Below are 18,750 nucleotides of genomic sequence, written 5' to 3' on the forward strand. Positions count from 1 at the left end.
GAGAAAATAGTTGAATCATGGATGAAAAGAAAAGTAAAATAATTGTATATTATTTAAAGTTATATAACTTGTTTGATTTTTTAATTTAGTAAATTGATTATCATATTATCCGGATCTCAAAACCAAGTCTAATCGATTCAATCAATTACCCGGTACAACTACCATTTCCATCCTTGGTCAAATTAGATTTATTGTTTTATACAATATTTATGAAATTACTTTGACCAAAAATGTGATTTGTGTATTTTTTTTTTTTCAATTCGGTCATTAAATGTATTGAAATCGAGATCTATTTTGATTCTTTCTTCTTGACACACAAAGTCAAAAATAACTTAAAACAAATCGAAATAGTCAAAACCTGCCCATACAACCCCCCCCCCCCCCCCCCCCCCCTATCAGATAAGATAACGAAATCTTTAACCACCACTCCCTAACTACGACCCTTTCCCTCCATTTTCTGCCCAATCACCATCACCGGAAACCGATCACCATGCCTCCCGGAATGCAAGAAAAAGACCTCATCACCGTCACTAGGAGGGTTGCAGCCGTCAGTAACCACCTGATTCCTCCTCCTCAACCTCATTCGTTATCCCCGATCATAAGTTCGTCTAGTTGCAGTGCCTCTTTAAACGATAGCTATCACCGGGTTCACGGTGAAGTTCCGACTCATATACCCGTTTGGAAAGCTGCGTGTGATGATTCTGGGAAGGAGTTTACTGATATTATATACGAGAAAGCCCAAGGAGAAGCCATTGCTAAGGTTCCTATAATAATAATTAATATATGTTTTCAGTCTGAAATTTGATTAATAGTCGGTGAAAATGTTCATCAACTATGGTCAAACTTGGGCAAAAAAAGAGTCAATGTTAAATTTGCCACCTAATCCCTTAATTTTGACTACCAACTTTGAAATTTAAAAGTCAAATGCAGTTTCTTAATAGAGGTTATTACTGTTATTGTTTCATTTGACTTGATTGATGGTCCATTAACATGTGAATTATGGACTTTTTCCCCTTTGTGTTTTGCAGATAACAATAAACAGGCCAGAGAGAAGAAATGCATTCCGACCGCATACAATTAAGGAACTAATTCGCGCTTTCAATGATGCTAGAGATGATAGTACAATAGGCGTCATTATTCTCACTGGAAAGGTACCTTTTTATTTCTTTTCTAATAACATAGCGAATATTACGAGTGTTTTTAACATATGATTGGTTCAGGGAACCAAAGCTTTCTGTAGCGGTGGTGATCAGGCACTTAGAAGTGGAGATGGTTATGCTGATTTTGAGAATTTTGGCCGGCTAAATGTTCTTGATTTACAAGTAATCATTTTCATTTCTTCTTGTACCAGCTATATATATATATAAATCAATGACAAGTAAATTCGTATTTTGTGTTGAATTGTTGACAAAATGTCATTCTCTTGGAGGGTAATTTGTGTTGGGGAATTTCAGAAACCGGATGATCAGAGAGGCGTGTAATCACTCTCAGATCAAATTATTTCGGTGGTTCACCCGAATAATTCAATCGGATACAACTCTGATTTTGAGAAATCGAACCAGTGTATGTTGTTTGTGCGAATTGTCTGAACCAGAATTGTGACCAAAGAAAAACTGTCTACGAAATTGGGATTTTTTGGGGGTGTAACTGCCTAGTGGCAGTTAACTCAATTTTCTGACAAAATTGCCAAAAAACCGCCAACTTTTGTCATTTCGAAAATGAGTCAAATTCCAGAAAATAAAATTTTTCTGATGCAGTTTCATTAAGGCAATTTAATGAAAATAAAAATTTACCCCAGCCAGGGGCTGCCGCCCCTTGGACCCTGCTCCCAGGGGCGTTGCCCCCGGACCCCCGCCAAGGGGGCGCTGCCCCCCTTGGAACCCCCGTAGAGTACGGGCTCCGCCCGTACACTTCGAATTATAATAACTCAAACAAGCGTGCACTCCCGCACCTCCTAACTTGCTTGATGTGTATTAATATTCGCTTTGATCACCAAGTCAATCCACGTAGCTTTCGGGACCTTAATTCTTCAGAGCTCTAGTCTCGACTCCAACCAAAAGCTACAACTCGAGCTAATTTTGCCACACATAGTATATATTCAAGTCAAATAATGCACTTTCATGAGACACATCTCTTGTCAAACATGATATACATATTCATAATGGTATTAATTGATTTAATGAGCGCGCTTTAATCCCATTACAGGTGCAGATTCGACGACTGCCAAAGCCAGTAATAGCAATGGTAATTTTCATCGTTTCTACTTCTTAATCTTGTTGATTTCTTTCTTGTTGCACATAAATATGTGTCTTTTTTTTTTCTTAACAAGGTTGCAGGCTATGCTGTTGGTGGAGGGCATGTGTTGCATATGGTCTGTGATCTTACAATAGCTGCAGATAATGCTATTTTTGGTCAAACGGGTCCAAAGGTGAGCTGGTGAACACACATAAAACTCTATTCTTCATTAAGGAATTTGAACTTAACTATCATCTAATGTCTAAAAGGTGGGAAGCTTTGATGCTGGTTATGGGAGTTCCATTATGTCAAGATTGGTGAGCTTCTGATCTAATAAATCTTATAATATAATGTTGTAACTAATTCGATTGTTTTTATAGTCAATTTCTCTTTCTGGTTGAATAGGTGGGACCTAAAAAGGCTCGTGAGATGTGGTTTTTGGCACGGTTCTACACTGCTCAAGAAGCGGAAAAAATGGGGCTGATTAACACAGTAGTCCCTGTAAGTTCGCTTTCACTTAAATAACCGCCATCTGTGTGTGTGTGTGTGTGTGTTTTCACCATAACTATGATATATAACTTAATTAACTTACCTTTCCAATTATCACCACTGTACATCTATTAATAGTTGATTAATAATGCATAATACCTTACAGGGTTTACGTTAAGGGTGTGTTAAATAACGCTTCAATTGCTAATGCTATATTTTAATCATGTGGTAGCTAGAAAAGCTAGAACAGGAAACAGTTAAATGGTGCAGGGAGATCATAAGAAACAGCCCAACTGCCATTCGCGTGCTAAAAGCAGCCATAAATGCGGTCGATGATGGCCATGCTGGACACCAGGTACCTGCACTTTCATCTTCTTCAAATTCGTTGTCGGTTTTTTTTTTTTTTTTTTTTTTTGTTATTAGTTTATTAATCATGTGATTTTTGTTCAGGAACTAGGTGGAAATGCGACTCTCATTTTCTATGGAACGGAAGAAGGCAACGAGGGAAAGACAGCTTACATGGAACGCAGGCCTCCAAACTTTTCCAAGTTTCCCCGACGACCATAATTTATCAAATTTTTTTGAATAATATTATAAGCTTTTGTGGCTTCATTTTTGTATCCTTCTCTGTACCCGGAATAAGAGCTAATGAAATTTATTTGGTATTCGGTTAAATATAAGTTGTCACCAACTCATGCAATTTATTAGTTGTCGCATTAAAATTATTGATTGTTCGTATTTGATTTCTTAGTTGTCAGACTGATAACAAATTGCTAGAATGTCCCTATAAAAGAGAGATCACACCATATGTAATGGTTTAGAGATTGAATAATATATATCTGTTGAGTGTATTTCTCGCTTGTTTTCTATCTTCGTTTCGCCTTGTATGATACATGAGGAATTGCAATTCAATTCGATGAAGTGCTTCATAAGGTATGTCGCATATAATGAAAATATAAACATATTTTTACATACCATATATAACAAAAAAAAAAAAGATAAGCATAGCTCATCTATACTATATAATAATAAATCCTTTTAGTTCTATGCAAATAAATGATAAGATGCTATTATTGCTTTTATTTGGATCACCATTCACCAACAAGTATTTAGTTTTGATCAATATCTGTTTTGTTTTTCAATTTGATAATTGTGATTTCTAACTTTATAAGGAACTCGAACAGCTATAACACGTGTTCCAGTATTCCACTATGTTTGGTCCAAACATGTTTGCGGAATACCATTCTTATATGTTCGTCATCTATCATCAGAACTAGTTTAATACCCGTCCGGTGGACGGGTTACGTTGAACAACGTAACAAACAAAGCTAACATATATTAAGTGTACACAAATTTTAAAAACTTTACAAACAAAAGCACCATTCTTTAATTTATAAGAGGAAAACGGACGTCAACAGTTTACAACCACAAAATGATAGAAAATAAAACTAATGGAGTATTAAAACATGAAATTGTGTCATTTTAATGCAAAAGTAAACAGTAGGCAAAACATATGCATAATCTTTTTAGAGAAAACATACCGTCGCGGACCTTGCAACCAGTCAAAATTACCAAAACTTGATTATTTTCATAACTGCGTACCCGTACCGTTTCGACCCGAACTGGTGGTTGTGGATTTGTAAATTGAAAGCGACTTACAAGATGAATGATGGAATAGGTATGGTAGGGTATGGAATGTTTGACTTTTAATAGTTGACGTAAGAAGAGAACTATGTCACTAAGAACTAGATCTTAAGAGTTTTGAGAGAAAATTTCGAGTATTGGTTAAACTCTTGTATGAAGAACCTGCATGATACGCTTGCTTAGGCAAATTAAGTAATGCATGAATTGATAGGAATAGTAATGTAGGATGAATGAGGTAAGTTGAAGTTAACGGAAGGGTACGTATAGTACAAATAACTATAGGAAACGTAGAATGATGTTAACTTTGGAGTTAAGTGTGTATATGTGACTATGAAATAGTAGTTTTGTTGCGATAAAAAAACAAGAACTAAATGTTATATGATATATGTATAGAATATAATCTAAGAGCTGAGATGAAGGCATTAGATCTGTTATAACGGATCATACGAATGTAGGTACGATAATAAGTGTGAAGAAGTATGTATATTGACCCATTACAAATGGGCCAAGGAAATGAGAATGTTATGTAAAAGTAAAGTACGAAAAGTATGGACTTGTTAGAAAGAAGTCAATTATATGAATAGTTATGAATCGAGAATGGATAGTTACTTAGTATTATGATGTACATGTCGAAATTAAACATAGATGTGTATGTATAAATTACGAATTTAGATCGTATGGTAGATGAAAATAATAGGAATGCTATTAATGGGATGTTGGAATTGTTTCAAGCAAACAAAATGGTATATTGTGCGTGATATACGAGTATTGGAATGATGAATAAACCGCTAGCTATGAAGTGCGTTAGAAACTAGCGTCAGCCAGAGAAAGTGACACTAATAAGAACTCTGGGACGGGTCCTTGATGATAGAAGGTCAACATTAGATGGGCTCATAGTCGTGTTGATGGGGCGGAAGGGAAAGGTAATTAGTGTTAATGGAAATGAGAAAGGTTTCGGGGACGAAACCTCATTTAAGGGGGGTAGACTTGTAACACCCCAAAAACGGGTTTGGTAATTTAGAACCCGGTTAAGATAAAGGAATGGGTAAAGTACCGTTAGTAGTAAAAGTGAACCTATAAACAAAAATAACTAGGAATAAATTAGCCTAGTGGTGTCATGTATATAAGTAATAAGATGGTGAGTTTTAGTCCCATATGTAATCAAAACGAAATTTGAGGGACCAAAACCGTTAAGATGGAAACATGGGTTTTATTTATGAAAGTTTAACACACACAAACACACACTTCGCGTGTGTTCTAGATCGAGCAGGAGCTCCATGAGCTCAAAACCCTAACTTCCATCCATTTCATCAAATTGAAAGGCAAGATGAAGCTTAAATTCATAACCGAGCATGGATTAATGATCACCTTCACAAGGGGATCATAAGGTATGTCTTAAAACCTAGATTGGTGATTATGTATGAAGTGGGTTATGTTGTAAATCGCGAATTCGTATGAAATTTAGTATAAGTGTGTGTTAGAATCATCATATAGAATATGGATTATGCATGGTTTGGGTTAATTTGATGTTTGGAGGTGAAACCCACTTCTTGTGGTGAAGATGGCGACATGGGTGTGTCACCCATGTCCAATCCTTGTTCAAATCTTGTTGTGCTATGTTGCATGTGATGCGTTCTTGTTAGGTAGATTGAATGTGATATGAATTTGTTGATGTTTTTGTGTTAATTAATGAATGAAAGCATGAATTAGGAAGTAAAGCATGAAACACTTGTACATTATGCATAAATTGTGGCATGCATACCAAGTGTTTGATGAAATGCCTAGGTGAGATTAATAGATGAAATGGTATGCAAGTAATGGATGAAATCGTACAATATGGGGATATGATGTATTTGATGATAAATAAACATGAGAAATCTATTTTTAGATGGAATTCGTGTAGGATTTGGTTGGCCATGTTATTTGGTAAAAGTATGCATTAGAATATTGTACTCTATGTTGAAGTGGTATGATGTTTACTACATGTTTAAATAATTGCTTAATCAAAATTGATGAGTAAAAGTACTATAAATGTGAAGCATATGAGATCATTAGAACAAGATGAAGTTAGAATGATGTTGGGTTGTTAAGCATAGGTCATGGTGTTAGTTGTAGAATTATGTTACTAGAATGAACGGAATTGAATATGTTTGGTGTGTGCATATAACTAGATGATCATGTGGTTGTATGCTTATTGCATCGTGAGTATGAAATGTATATAGTGTCATTGGTATAGTCTACTATAATGACATAGATGTATGAGGTTAAGTCGAAAGTTCATACGATAAATCTTTGACTTTCTGAAAGTCAACTGTGCATAAGTAGCAATGTTAGACTTTTTGTCACAATTGTAATATTATAGAAAGTCATACGATGCGTGTTATATCCATATGTGTTATATGTGATGACGTGATGAATTATATGAGTTTAAAAAGATTGACTTGTGGAAATATGCATTATGCTTGTTGGAATTGACTAATGAAAGTCAAATGTGAAACATGAATTTGATATGATCGTTTATATGTACAATCATGTATGCTAACAAGAATGTAAATTCGATGACATGAAAGTATAGGGATCATGTCAAGATGGATGGAAAGCATGGAAGGCTAACAGGTCAACAGGAGGCGAGAAAACGGATGCTAATACGGACACTTGAGGTAAGTGATTTCCGGAATCACTTCTTATTTATAAATGAAGTTTGGTATGTTGTATATATGGAACCATGTAAGAATTCACGGGTAAGGATAAGTACCAAGGTAAGTTCATATGAACTTTGTCTATCCTTAATGTAAATTAAGATGAATGTCCATCGTGTTAATGAATGTACATTATGTTGCTGAATGTTCATTATATTGCTGAATGTTCATCGTGTTAATGGAATGTTCATTATGTTGTTGAATGTTCATTATGTTGCTGAATGTCCATCGTGTTAATGGAATGTTCATTATGTTGCTGAATGTTCATCGTGTTAATAGAATGTTCATTATGTTGCTGAATGTTCATCGTATTAATGGAATGTTCATTATGTTGCTGAATGTTCATCATGTTAATGGAATGTTCATTATGTTGCTGAATGTTCATCGTGTTAATAGAATGTTCATTATGTTGCTGAATGTTCATCGTTCATTATGTTGTTGAATGTTCATCGTATTAATGGAATGTTCATTATGTTGCTGAATGTTCATCGTGTTAATGGAATGTTCATTATGTTGCTGAATGTTCATCGTGTTAATGGAATGTTCATTATGTTGCTGAATGTCTATCGTGTTAATGAAATGTTCATTATGTTGCTGAATGTTCATCGTGTTAATAGAATGTTCATTATGTTGTTGAATGTTCATCGTGTTAATGGAATGTTCATCATGTTTGTTGGAAGTTAGTCGGTTATGTTTGTTTATAATTGCATTGATTTGTGTTGATATGAGTGTAGATGAGACTCAACTTACAAATAAGTGAATGTGACTTTTATGTATGTATGTATGTATGTATGTAGATATGGATCTGTAGCGTGTGTAAGTAGTGTGAACTTGTATGTACGTACATATGAATGGGATACGTATGAATGTATATAGATATATGAAAGTGTACACGTGATGTAATCTAATGATTGTAGATCACTGGTATACGTATATGTAAAGATGTGAGTTTTCAATATGTTTGGGATTACGTACTCCTAACCATGTTACTATTGAGAATGAAATAAATGGAGTGCAGGTATGGGAACGCCGGACTCTCGACGAATTGATGTCGGACTCGAGTAAATAGAATTGAGAGGATGTTTCAATGGAATACCTTACGTAGTTAGAATGTGACATAGCCTTTTAAGTATATGTATTAAATTATATATGATGTTACCATGTATTAACGTGTTGGTTATATATGGTGACCGCAGGTTAATCAAATATTCATGATGGACATGTGAACGAGGATCAAGTTGAAGATCATGGATTGTACGGGGAAAGTAGTCACGTTGTTTGTAATCATTTGTTAACATAGTTACATTAAATAAATGATGAATGATGTATTTATGTTAGAAGGGTTGACCTATACGGTATTTAAGTATGTTAGAGTAGTTAAAAAGAAAGAAATTTTACGGTTCATTTTCCGCTGCGTCGTTTTGTGTCAAATCATAAATAGGGTCTTACAAGTTGGTATCAGAGCCATGGTTTGAGTGAAATCAAGTATGAGGAGATAAATACTTGAACTCAAGCCTCTGTGCTCTTGTGACAAGGAACCCGTACAATCCGAGACTCGATCAAGATCTAAGGGTAGAAGTAAAGGTAAGTATGTGCTTAAGTATGTATATGAAGAAAACTAACAGTATGTTATGTGTAAGGTAAGCATAATTGCTTGGAAAGGATGATATGTGAATGCGGTCTGGGACCGGCATCAAGGCATGTAATAAGACAAATTGACCCAGGTGCGTAAATTTAATATGTGGGCGCACGTAATGGTATAATCTAGCAAGTGAAAGAAAATTTTAAATGAAATATAATAATGACATGGTAAAGAAGTTTTGAAAATATTACACGTGCCGAAACTTAATTCTTCGAACATAAGGTGGCGATTACACGAAGACACGAAACTAGTATGTGGATTGTGTACCTGGCCAGTACACAAGAAACATATGACGTTCGTGAGACCGTGATAATTGTTACAGGTATGTCCGTTAGAATTAGGTAGTAGGTGGACGTGAGGGTGAAGAGAAATGTAAGACTTTCAAGAATGAAAGTATGAATGATGTGTTAGAATCCGCGAGATGGATTCGAAGCATGAAAGGAATGAAGTATGAATGACCTGTTTGAATCCGCGAGACGGATTCAACACATGTAAGGAATGAAAGGTATGAATGATATGTTTGAAACCGCTAGACGTATTCAAACATAGAAGGAATGAAGGGTATGGATGTTACGATTGAATTCGCGGGACGGATTTAAAACATAAAAAGGATGAAATTAACCCACCTCAGGATGCGTCGATAGTTTGACCATGGTTGCGTCAAACGAGTCATATAAGTAAATCTAAAGCAAATGAACAAAAGAATAATCGTAATTGGCACGCAAATCTAAATTTTAGACGAAACAAAGAAGTTTTGAACAAGTTATGTGTTAGATGTGTTAGTAATCGACTCTTAGGAGTCACAATGAACAACGGGCTACGACCCGGAAAATAATTTAAGTATGAATGAGAAAGGTAAGTTTTGTTAAGAATAGCAAAATGATGTAATGAATGTCTCTGCAAGTAGGCATGAAGGGAAAGAAGTACGAATGTGTACCTCAATACATCTACGATAAGTAAGAAATGTCGGTTTGACCTTGAAAAGTCAAAGTGCAAAGATCGACAAACTAAGTAACCAGAATAAAAGAATTGCATGTAAGGAATGAAATGTGGGATGTGTTATAGCAAGTATGTAGGAAGATGTAAAAGGATTATGGGTGAGTAATCACCTAGTATAATGAATGTTTGAATGAAAGGTGCTAACCACTGATTTTGTAGATGTTAATGGTAGAATTCTGAATGTGATGAAACCAATCGAATTGGTGAAATATTATGCATGAGTGGAAGCCCATTACAAGGATGAATGAAAGCTGGCGTGGTACGGTTAGTACTCGTGAAGGAGCGGATCGCTCTGGTTTACGGACAGCTGAAGTATGAAACAAAATCGAGGTAAGTATAATGTTTTAACTCATACCAGATAGATATGGATTTGTAAATTGAAAGCGACTTACAAGATGAATGATGGAATAGGTATGGTAGGGTATGGAATGTTTGACTTTTAATAGTTGACGTAAGAAGAGAACTATGTCACTAAGAACTAGATCTTAAGAGTTTTGAGAGAAAATTTCGAGTATTGGTTAAACTCTTGTATGAAGAACCTGCATGATACGCTTGCTTAGGCAAGTTAAGTAATGCATGAATTGATAGGAATAGTAATGTAGAATGAATGAGGTGAGTTGAAGTTAACGTAAGGTTACGTATAGTACAAATAACTATAGGAAACGTAGAATGATGTTAACTTTGGAGTTAAGTGTGTATATGTGACTATGAAATAGTAGTTTTGTTGCGATAAAAAAACAAGAACTAAATGTTATATGATATATGTATAGAATATAATCTAAGAGGTGAGATGAAGGCATTTGATCTGTTATAACGGATCATACGAATGTAGGTACGATAATAAGTGTGAAGAAGTATGTATATTGACCCATTACAAATGGGCCAAGGAAATGAGAATGTTATGTAAAAGTAAAGTACGAAAAGTATGGACTTGTTAGAAAGAAGTCAATCATATGAATAGTTATGAATCGAGAATGGATAGTTACTTAGTATTATGATGTACATGTCGAAATTAAACATAGATGTGTATGTATAAATTACGAATTTAGATCGTATGGTAGATGAAAATAATAGGAATGCTATTAATGGGATGTTGGAATTGTTTCAAGCAAACAAAATGGTATATTGTGCGTGATATACGAGTATTGGAATGATGAATAAACCGCTAGCTATGAAGTGTGTTAGAAACTAGCGTCAGCCAGAGAAAGTGACACTAATAAGAACTCTGGGACGGGTCCTTGATGATAGAAGGTCAACATTAGATGGGCTCATAGTCGTGTTGATGGGGCGGAAGGGAAAGGTAATTAGTGTTAATGGAAATGAGAAAGGTTTCGGGGACGAAACCTCATTTAAGGGGGGTAGACTTGTAACACCCCAAAAACGGGTTTGGTAATTTAGAACCCGGTTAAGATAAAGGAATGGGAAAAGTACCGTTAGTAGTAAAAGTGAACCTATAAACAAAAATAACTAGGAATAAATTAGCCTAGTGGTGTCATGTATATAAGTAACAAGATGATGAGTTTTAGTCCCATATGTAATCAAAACGAAATTTGAGGGACCAAAACCGTTAAGATGGAAACATGGGTTTTATTTATGAAAGTTTAACACACACAAACACACACTTCGTGTGTGTTCTAGATCGAGCAGGAGCTCCATGAGCTCAAAACCCTAACTTCCATCCATTTCATCAAATTGAAAGGCAAGATGAAGCTTAAATTCATAACCGAGCATGGATTAATGATCACCTTCACAAGGGGATCATAAGGTATGTCTTAAAACCTAGGTTGGTGATTATGTATGAAGTGGGTTATGTTGTAAATCGCGAATTCGTATGAAATTTAGTATGAGTGTGTGTTAGAATCATCATATAGAATATGGATTATGCATGGTTTGGGTTAATTTGATGTTTGGAGGTGAAACCCACTTCTTGTGGTGAAGATGGCGACATGGGTGTGTCACCCATGTCCAATCCTTGTTTAAATCTTGTTGTGCTATGTTGCATGTGATGCGTTCTTGTTAGGTAGATTGAATATGATATGAATTTGTTGATGTTTTTGTGTTAATTAATGAATGAAAGCATGAATTAGGAAGTAAAGCATGAAACACTTGTACATTATGCATAAATTGTGGCATGCATACCAAGTGTTTGATGAAATGCCTAGGTGAGATTAATAGATGAAATGGTATGCAAGTAATGGATGAAATCGTACAATATGGGGATATGATGTATTTGATGATAAATAAACATGAGAAATCTATTTTTAGATGGAATGCATGTAGGATTTGGTTGGCCATGTTATTTGGTAAAAGTATGCATTAGAATATTGTACTCTATGTTGAAGTGGTATGATGTTTACTACATGTTTAAATAATTGCTTAATCAAAATTGATGGGTAAAAGTACTATAAATGTGAAGCATATGAGATCATTAGAACAAGATGAAGTTAGAATGATGTTGGGTTGTTAAGCATAGGTCATGGTGTTAGTTGTAGAATTATGTTACTAGAATGAACGGAATTGAATATGTTTGGTGTGTGCATATAACTAGATGATCATGTGGTTGTATGCTTATTGCATCGTGAGTATGAAATGTATATAGTGTCATTGGTATAGTCTACTATAATGACATAGATGTATGAGGTTAAGTCGAAAGTTCATATGCTAAATCTTTGACTTTCTGAAAGTCAACTGTGCATAAGTAGCAATGTTAGACTTTTTGTCACAATTGTAATATTATAGAAAGTCATACGATGCGTGTTATATCCATATGTGTTATATGTGATGTCGTGATGAATTATATGAGTTTAAAAAGATTGACTTGTGGAAATATGCATTATGCTTGTTGGAATTGACTAATGAAAGTCAAATGTGAAACATGAATTTGATATGATCGTTTATATGTACAATCATGTATGCTAACAAGAATGTAAATTCGATGACATGAAAGTATAGGGATCATGTCAAGATGGATGGAAAGCATGGAAGGCTAACAGGTCAACAGGAGGCGAGAAAACGGATGCGAATACGGACACTTGAGGTAAGTGATTTCCGGAATCACTTCTTATTTATAAATGAAGTTTGGTATGTTGTATATAGGGAACCATGTAAGAATTCACGGGTAAGGATAAGTACCAAGGTAAGTTCATATGAACTTCGTCTATCCTTAATGTAAATTAAGATGAATGTCCATCATGTTAATGAATGTTCATTATGTTGCTGAATGTTCATCGTGTTAATGGAATGTTCATTATGTTGTTGAATGTTCATTATGTTGCTGAATGTCCATCGTGTTAATGGAATGTTCATTATGTTGTTGAATGTTCATCGTGTTAATAGAATGTTCATTATGTTGCTGAATGTTCATCGTATTAATGGAATGTTCATTATGTTGCTGAATGTTCATCGTGTTAATGGAATGTTCATTATGTTGCTGAATGTTCATCGTGTTAATAGAATGTTCATTATGTTGCTGAATGTTTATCGTTCATTATGTTGCTGAATGTTCATCGTACTAATAGAATGTTCATTATGTTGCTGAATGTTCATCGTGTTAATGGAATGTTCATTATGTTGTTGAATGTTCATCGTGTTAATGGAATGTTCATTATGTTGCTGAATGTCCATCGTGTTAATGGAATGTTCATTATGTTGCTGAATGTTCATCGTGTTAATAGAATGTTCATTATGTAGCTGAATGTTCATCGTGTTAATGGAATGTTCATCATGTTTGTTTTGTTGGAAGTTAGTCGGTTATGTTTGTTTATAATTGCATTGATTTGTGTTGATATGAGTGTAGATGAGACTCAACTTACAAATAAGTGAATGTGACTTGTATGTATGTATGTATGTATGTATGTATGTAGATATGGATCTGTAGCGTGTGTAAATAGTGTGAACTTGTATGTACGTACATATGAATGGGATACGTATGAATGTACATAGATATATGAAAGTGTATACACGTGTTGTAATCTAATGATTGTAGATCACTGGTATACGTATATGTAAAGATGTGGGTTTTCAATATGTTTGGGATTACGTACTCCTAACCATGTTACTATTGAGAATGAAATAAATGGAGTGCAGGTATGGGAACGCCGGACTCTCGACGAATTGATGTCGGACTCGAGTAAATAGAATTGAGAGGATGTTTCAATGGAATACCTTACGTAGTTAGAATGTGACATAGCCTTTTAAGTATATGTATTAAATTATATATGATGTTACCATGTATTAACGTGTTGGTTATATATGGTGACCGCAGGTTAATCAAATATTCATGATGGACATGTGAACGAGGATCAAGTTGAAGATCATGGATTGTACGGGGAAAGTAGTCACGTTGTTTGTAATCATTTGTTAACATAGTTACATTAAATAAATGATGAATGATGTATTTATGTTAGAAGGGTTGACCTATACGGTATTTAAGTATGTTAGAGTAGTTAAAAAGAAAGAAATTTTACGGTTCATTTTCCGTTGCGTCGTTTTGTGTCAAATCGTAAATAGGGTCTTACAGATGGATTTCAATTCATTTGACAACCAAACATAACAAAAATGCAATTGAGATTCCAATTCCGATTTGAATGTTTAAATTCCAAATCCAATTTCTTCAAATATTAATTTCTATACAAATTCCAATTTTAATTCCAAATCATTCCGCGAACCAAACGCCACCTAAATCTACCACACATACAAACACTACAAAGTATTTTCACTAAGTATTTTCAAAATCCCACTATTTCATTTACTTTTCCCTTGAGTTCGAGATAACCAAATAAATTATGTTTTGACTTTGTTCTATAAAGTATTTTCACTAAGTAGGACTTCTATGCCTTTAATAATGTAAATAGTGTACGCCATTAACATTAGGGGGATGAGAAATGTAATATACAACATTGATTATCAGTATTGTATAGAATCAAGTCAGTAAACATACGAACTTGGTCTACCGCTTGAAAACCTCCTTTTATCCGTTCTTTCAAATAACATCACCCAGCCCCCAAAATCGTGGTTTGCAAGATGATCACCACGTTTATCAAACTCGATTGTTGGGATGATATGAACTGTGACAAAAATGAAAATACATAAAAAAACGCAATCATTAATTTTTGGAAGCTTAGAACATGTTGATGTATTAAAAAAAGTTAAAGCTTATAATCATTTCATAATATGGATGAGCACCCATTTGGTACCGGTACTGAATTTCTCATACCGAATTATTTTCGGTACCGATTCGGTAACCACTTTTTGGCGTTTTTTGTACGGTACCGATATTTTACTGAATTTTACCTTTAGAATTTTACCTTCAAATAACGGTACCGTACCGTACCGAGCATTTTCGGTATCGGTACCCATATTTGGCGATTTTTGGTACCGGTGTTTTTGCCAGAGCATATTTCTCATCCCTACTTCACAAGTACGAACGATAGTAAAGGCAGACAATATAAGATTAACCTTAATTTTTAAGTAACCATGTAAAGTGCTTATTTTACTTAAACAGGCCTTATTCAAAAACTCTATTTTTAAATTTAATGAGTTTATGGCTGAAGGTGGTTGTCACTGTTTCAACTTTCAACCCTTGGAATGATGATGTTTTTCATGTTTTATGGTGTCTTCAAGGTATTTTCACAGTAATGAGTAATCTATAGACCTATGACAATTGATAAGTTACGCAAGTGAAAATATTTATTAGGCGCATTAATATTTCACACATCAATAAGCACAGGATAACCTTTTTCAAGTTGTTGGTTTACAGTATGAAGCATAACCTTACATTTGAGAAGATTTAAGGGTCTATGAATAAATTTCTCAGGTAATATGTGAAATTTTTGTCTAAATCGTTGTACGTTGTGCAGTTATGAGTTTGGGAGCAGGTGCGACACAAGAAGATGATGAAATAATAGCCAAGTTATTTGGGGCAGTGGGTAAAGTTCGGGAAACCAAGGAGAAATAGTTTGATGCAGTCACCGGCTTGAGATAGGTCTTTCGTTTCATAATATACATAACACCATAAAAAATTATTGTAACACCTCGAATTTTTGTGTCCAATGATGTGTTAACACGTGTCATTTGTTTACACGTGGCATCTATAATAAATAAAGGACTAATTTTGACAAACCTTGAAAGTATATAAATTCGAGGGTTATAAATGTCAACAAGGGTAAATATACTGTATAATATCCCTAAATAATGCTTAAACCTTCAAACGAATAAATATTAGATCGTACAAACATAAAACGCGGAAGAAAGTGAGAGATTACAAACTACAGGGGTTAACTGTGTCAACATGTTTAATAATACCTCTGAGTGACCCTTTAACGTTCCCAAGACTTTGTAACGGTATTATACCCTCACTAAAATAATATATATGAATTTCGCGAAGTTTCGATATGAAACGAGAAAGTTACGATCAAATTCGTAGGAGAAGGGTTAAAAGCGTCAACAGTGAAAGTTAAGGCTTTCCAAAATAATTAATAAATAAACCGGGGACTTAATAATGCGGGTAATTAACACGAGGCCCCTATCGGTAAATAACCGAGGGCCAAACCGCAAAGTTACCCCTTCAAAACCGAAAGGTCAGGTAAATCATTACGAAAGATTTCGTTATTAATGGCCAGATTCTGTAATCATTACAAAAAGATTTAAAAATCCTGAATTCTTAACCTTAGGCGACCCGCGTGAAGCTTAAGGATTAGTTGAGGCGGGCCGCGAGCCTCCTCACTAATTCGCCTGATTTCTTCACCTTTAGGCGACCCGCATTAAAAAGCATGGGAACTCCCATGCGGGCCGCGTAAAGTGCCCAGATGCAGAATTGTAGTAACTACTTGGCTTTTGGACCATTTGAACGATCAAACCTTAATCAAAGAGGCATGGGCACCCTACAATTGACCCATATCACTCAGGGGACATCTACCCATCATCATGATCAGTAGTAGCATGTTGTGTAATGATTTTAGGCCTTGTTCTTGGCTATAAATAGCACCATTGTGCTCATAACATTCACAACATCAAAACTCACTCCTCTGATCATTCCAAGAGCTCTAAAGCTTTCCCCTGTGTTCTTAAGTCTTCTCTTAAGCTTCTGTAAGTAATTCAACCTTTGTGGTTCCACATTTGCTTAGTATTTAGCTAAAAACCAAACCGTCGTAACTACGGTTTGACTTTACGATAAATCAGTAATGGTTCAGTCTTATGACGAATCAAAAGTGGTTATGAGTTGGTATTTATGTGGGTATTAAACCTCTAAAATGGTTCCCCCTGATCACCACTCTAACTATGTCAAATGTCGAGTCAAACTTGCGGTTAAAAAGTCAACAGAAAGCTATTTTGGCGATTTATGCATAATCTGTAATATATATGATATGGAACCTGTTTGATAATCATAAAACATGATAATAAGTATATAAACATGTTTGCGCTCGTTTGAATCGATCATTTACTATATAGAACCGGTTCGGAGCCGAAAGTCGCATAAGTTTGACTTTTGCTTTGACTTCAGTTCTGACCCGTTTTAGTGAGGTATAAATATACCTTAGGACCCTCTTAGGACCAGGTCACATGTTGGTATACGCCTCTGTGGTCGGTTCATGAGTTATCCGAGTCTTTTACGTATTTCCGTCATTCGCCTAAAAGTTGACCGTAACGGCCTTTTAAAATTAAAACGAGTATTTCGGACACGTGAACGGACCAAAACCATGCTTGTTAAATTATAAGCATGTCCATAAAGTTTCACGTCAATCCGAGGTCTAGAATGAGAGTTATGCTAAAAGGCGCACTTTTAAGAAAGTTTTGTAATTAACGGCGCAATTAGCATAACGCCCATCTAACCCAACTTTTCGTCACCAAAACTTTTACCCACTGTGGTAAAATAATATTTTGGGAATTTTAAAGATTTTTAATAATTTTTACCTTGCTCATAACCTGCGGTTATGGCTACGGTTCGGTAAATACCGAATATGCCCTTTTTGGCCAAAACGAGAGTTCTACACGGTCTTTTGACCCGATTCCAATTGCCACTGGTTTTAAATAATAAATAAAGTATTTTAAGTTTTATAAGCTGTTCGGGAAACTCAGATTTCCTGTAGAACTCGAAAAGCCATTTTTAAAGTCTTTAAAGTGACCGAAAAGCCCCTACGGGGCATAATATAAACTTAAACTCGTTACGGGCATTACGGAAGGTATCCTACTGATACCAAAATACTTTTAAGGCATATTGACTTAGGAAATAAGCGTACGACTCTTATGGTTAACCGTTTCGCCTATTTGCGCACACGGTACGGCTCATGAAACTAGTTTTCGTGCAATAGCCGATACGGGTCAAATTATATTATTTGAACCCCAAAATCCAGAGTATGAACTATAAACCCATATAAAACAAGTCACTGAACTTGTCGGGTCCAAATCATACTCCATTCTCGGTTTTCGCCTTTTCGTGCGAATTAACCATATCTATATATCGGAATCAATCGGTTTAAGCTACGGCTAACACAAGGACCGTTAGGATTCTAAGAGGTTAATTAAAACCTTCGTTCCAGATTAGGAGCCCCAGTAAAAGCTATCGGTGACTTGATCTAAATTAAGGATTAATACTTGCAAAGGTAAATACTTTTGACTTATTTCCCCTATATGGGCTTGGGTTACGGTATATTAATACCGCTTGATTGAGCATTATATAATTCCATCGCTTAGGTGGTTAATTGATTAAATATGATCGGCTCATTTAAACAGTTTTGTTGCTTATAAGCCTTTGGGGGGTTTAATGACCGTTGTCCCGGATATCCTTGGCATCATTTTACGAAATGGCCACGACCATCGACATCCCGGTGTAGGCGTACACCCGGTATAAAGTGTCGACATTAAAACTAAAAGACGTAGCCGTTGGTTTTTGTACTACGGTTTTACGCAAACGTGGTGTGTCTATAAATCTTTAACCCGGCACGACCCGGGCTACTGAACGCATAAAAGAACATGTAAAACGTTCACAAGATCATTATGAATTTTCCCAAGTTATAAAAGAGTTTGTGCCTTGTGCATTCAAAT

The 18,750-nt window shown here is 35.2% G+C and overlaps 1 protein-coding gene and 1 long non-coding RNA gene across 2 annotated transcripts; both read left to right on the forward strand.

Annotated features, from left to right (window-relative positions):
- Window positions 1–376: 376 nt before the first annotated feature.
- LOC110871684 (1,4-dihydroxy-2-naphthoyl-CoA synthase, peroxisomal) lies at window positions 377–3,399 on the forward strand. The gene is made up of 9 exons (XM_022120402.2): window positions 377–760; window positions 1,029–1,151; window positions 1,221–1,322; window positions 2,206–2,244; window positions 2,330–2,428; window positions 2,505–2,552; window positions 2,641–2,736; window positions 2,957–3,079; window positions 3,175–3,399. The coding sequence occupies exons 1-9, from the start codon at window positions 491–493 to the stop codon at window positions 3,289–3,291; spliced, it is 1,017 nt and encodes a 338-aa protein (XP_021976094.1). The 5' UTR covers window positions 377–490; the 3' UTR covers window positions 3,292–3,399.
- Window positions 3,400–5,595: 2,196 nt separating this feature from the next.
- Window positions 5,596–8,481, forward strand: LOC110870726. Its single transcript, XR_002553203.2, has 3 exons — window positions 5,596–5,756; window positions 6,939–7,028; window positions 8,264–8,481. It is a non-coding gene; the product is annotated as an uncharacterized LOC110870726 (long non-coding RNA).
- The last annotated feature ends 10,269 nt before the right edge of the window (window positions 8,482–18,750 follow it).

Source organism: Helianthus annuus, chromosome 8, assembly GCF_002127325.2.
Source record: "Helianthus annuus cultivar XRQ/B chromosome 8, HanXRQr2.0-SUNRISE, whole genome shotgun sequence".
Taxonomy (NCBI): Eukaryota; Viridiplantae; Streptophyta; class Magnoliopsida; order Asterales; family Asteraceae; genus Helianthus; species Helianthus annuus.

What these genes read in the sequence shown, in the direction of transcription:
- LOC110871684 (XM_022120402.2), top strand. Translation starts at nt 491, where the DNA reads ATGCCTCCCGGAATGCAAGAAAAAGACCTCATCACCGTCACTAGGAGG. An exon ending in TAAATGTTCTTGATTTACAA is followed by an intron (nt 1,323 to 2,205) that starts GTAATCATTTTC and finishes ATCCCATTACAG; the next exon opens with GTGCAGATTCGACGACTGCC. An exon ending in TTGGTCAAACGGGTCCAAAG is followed by an intron (nt 2,429 to 2,504) that starts GTGAGCTGGTGA and finishes AATGTCTAAAAG; the next exon opens with GTGGGAAGCTTTGATGCTGG.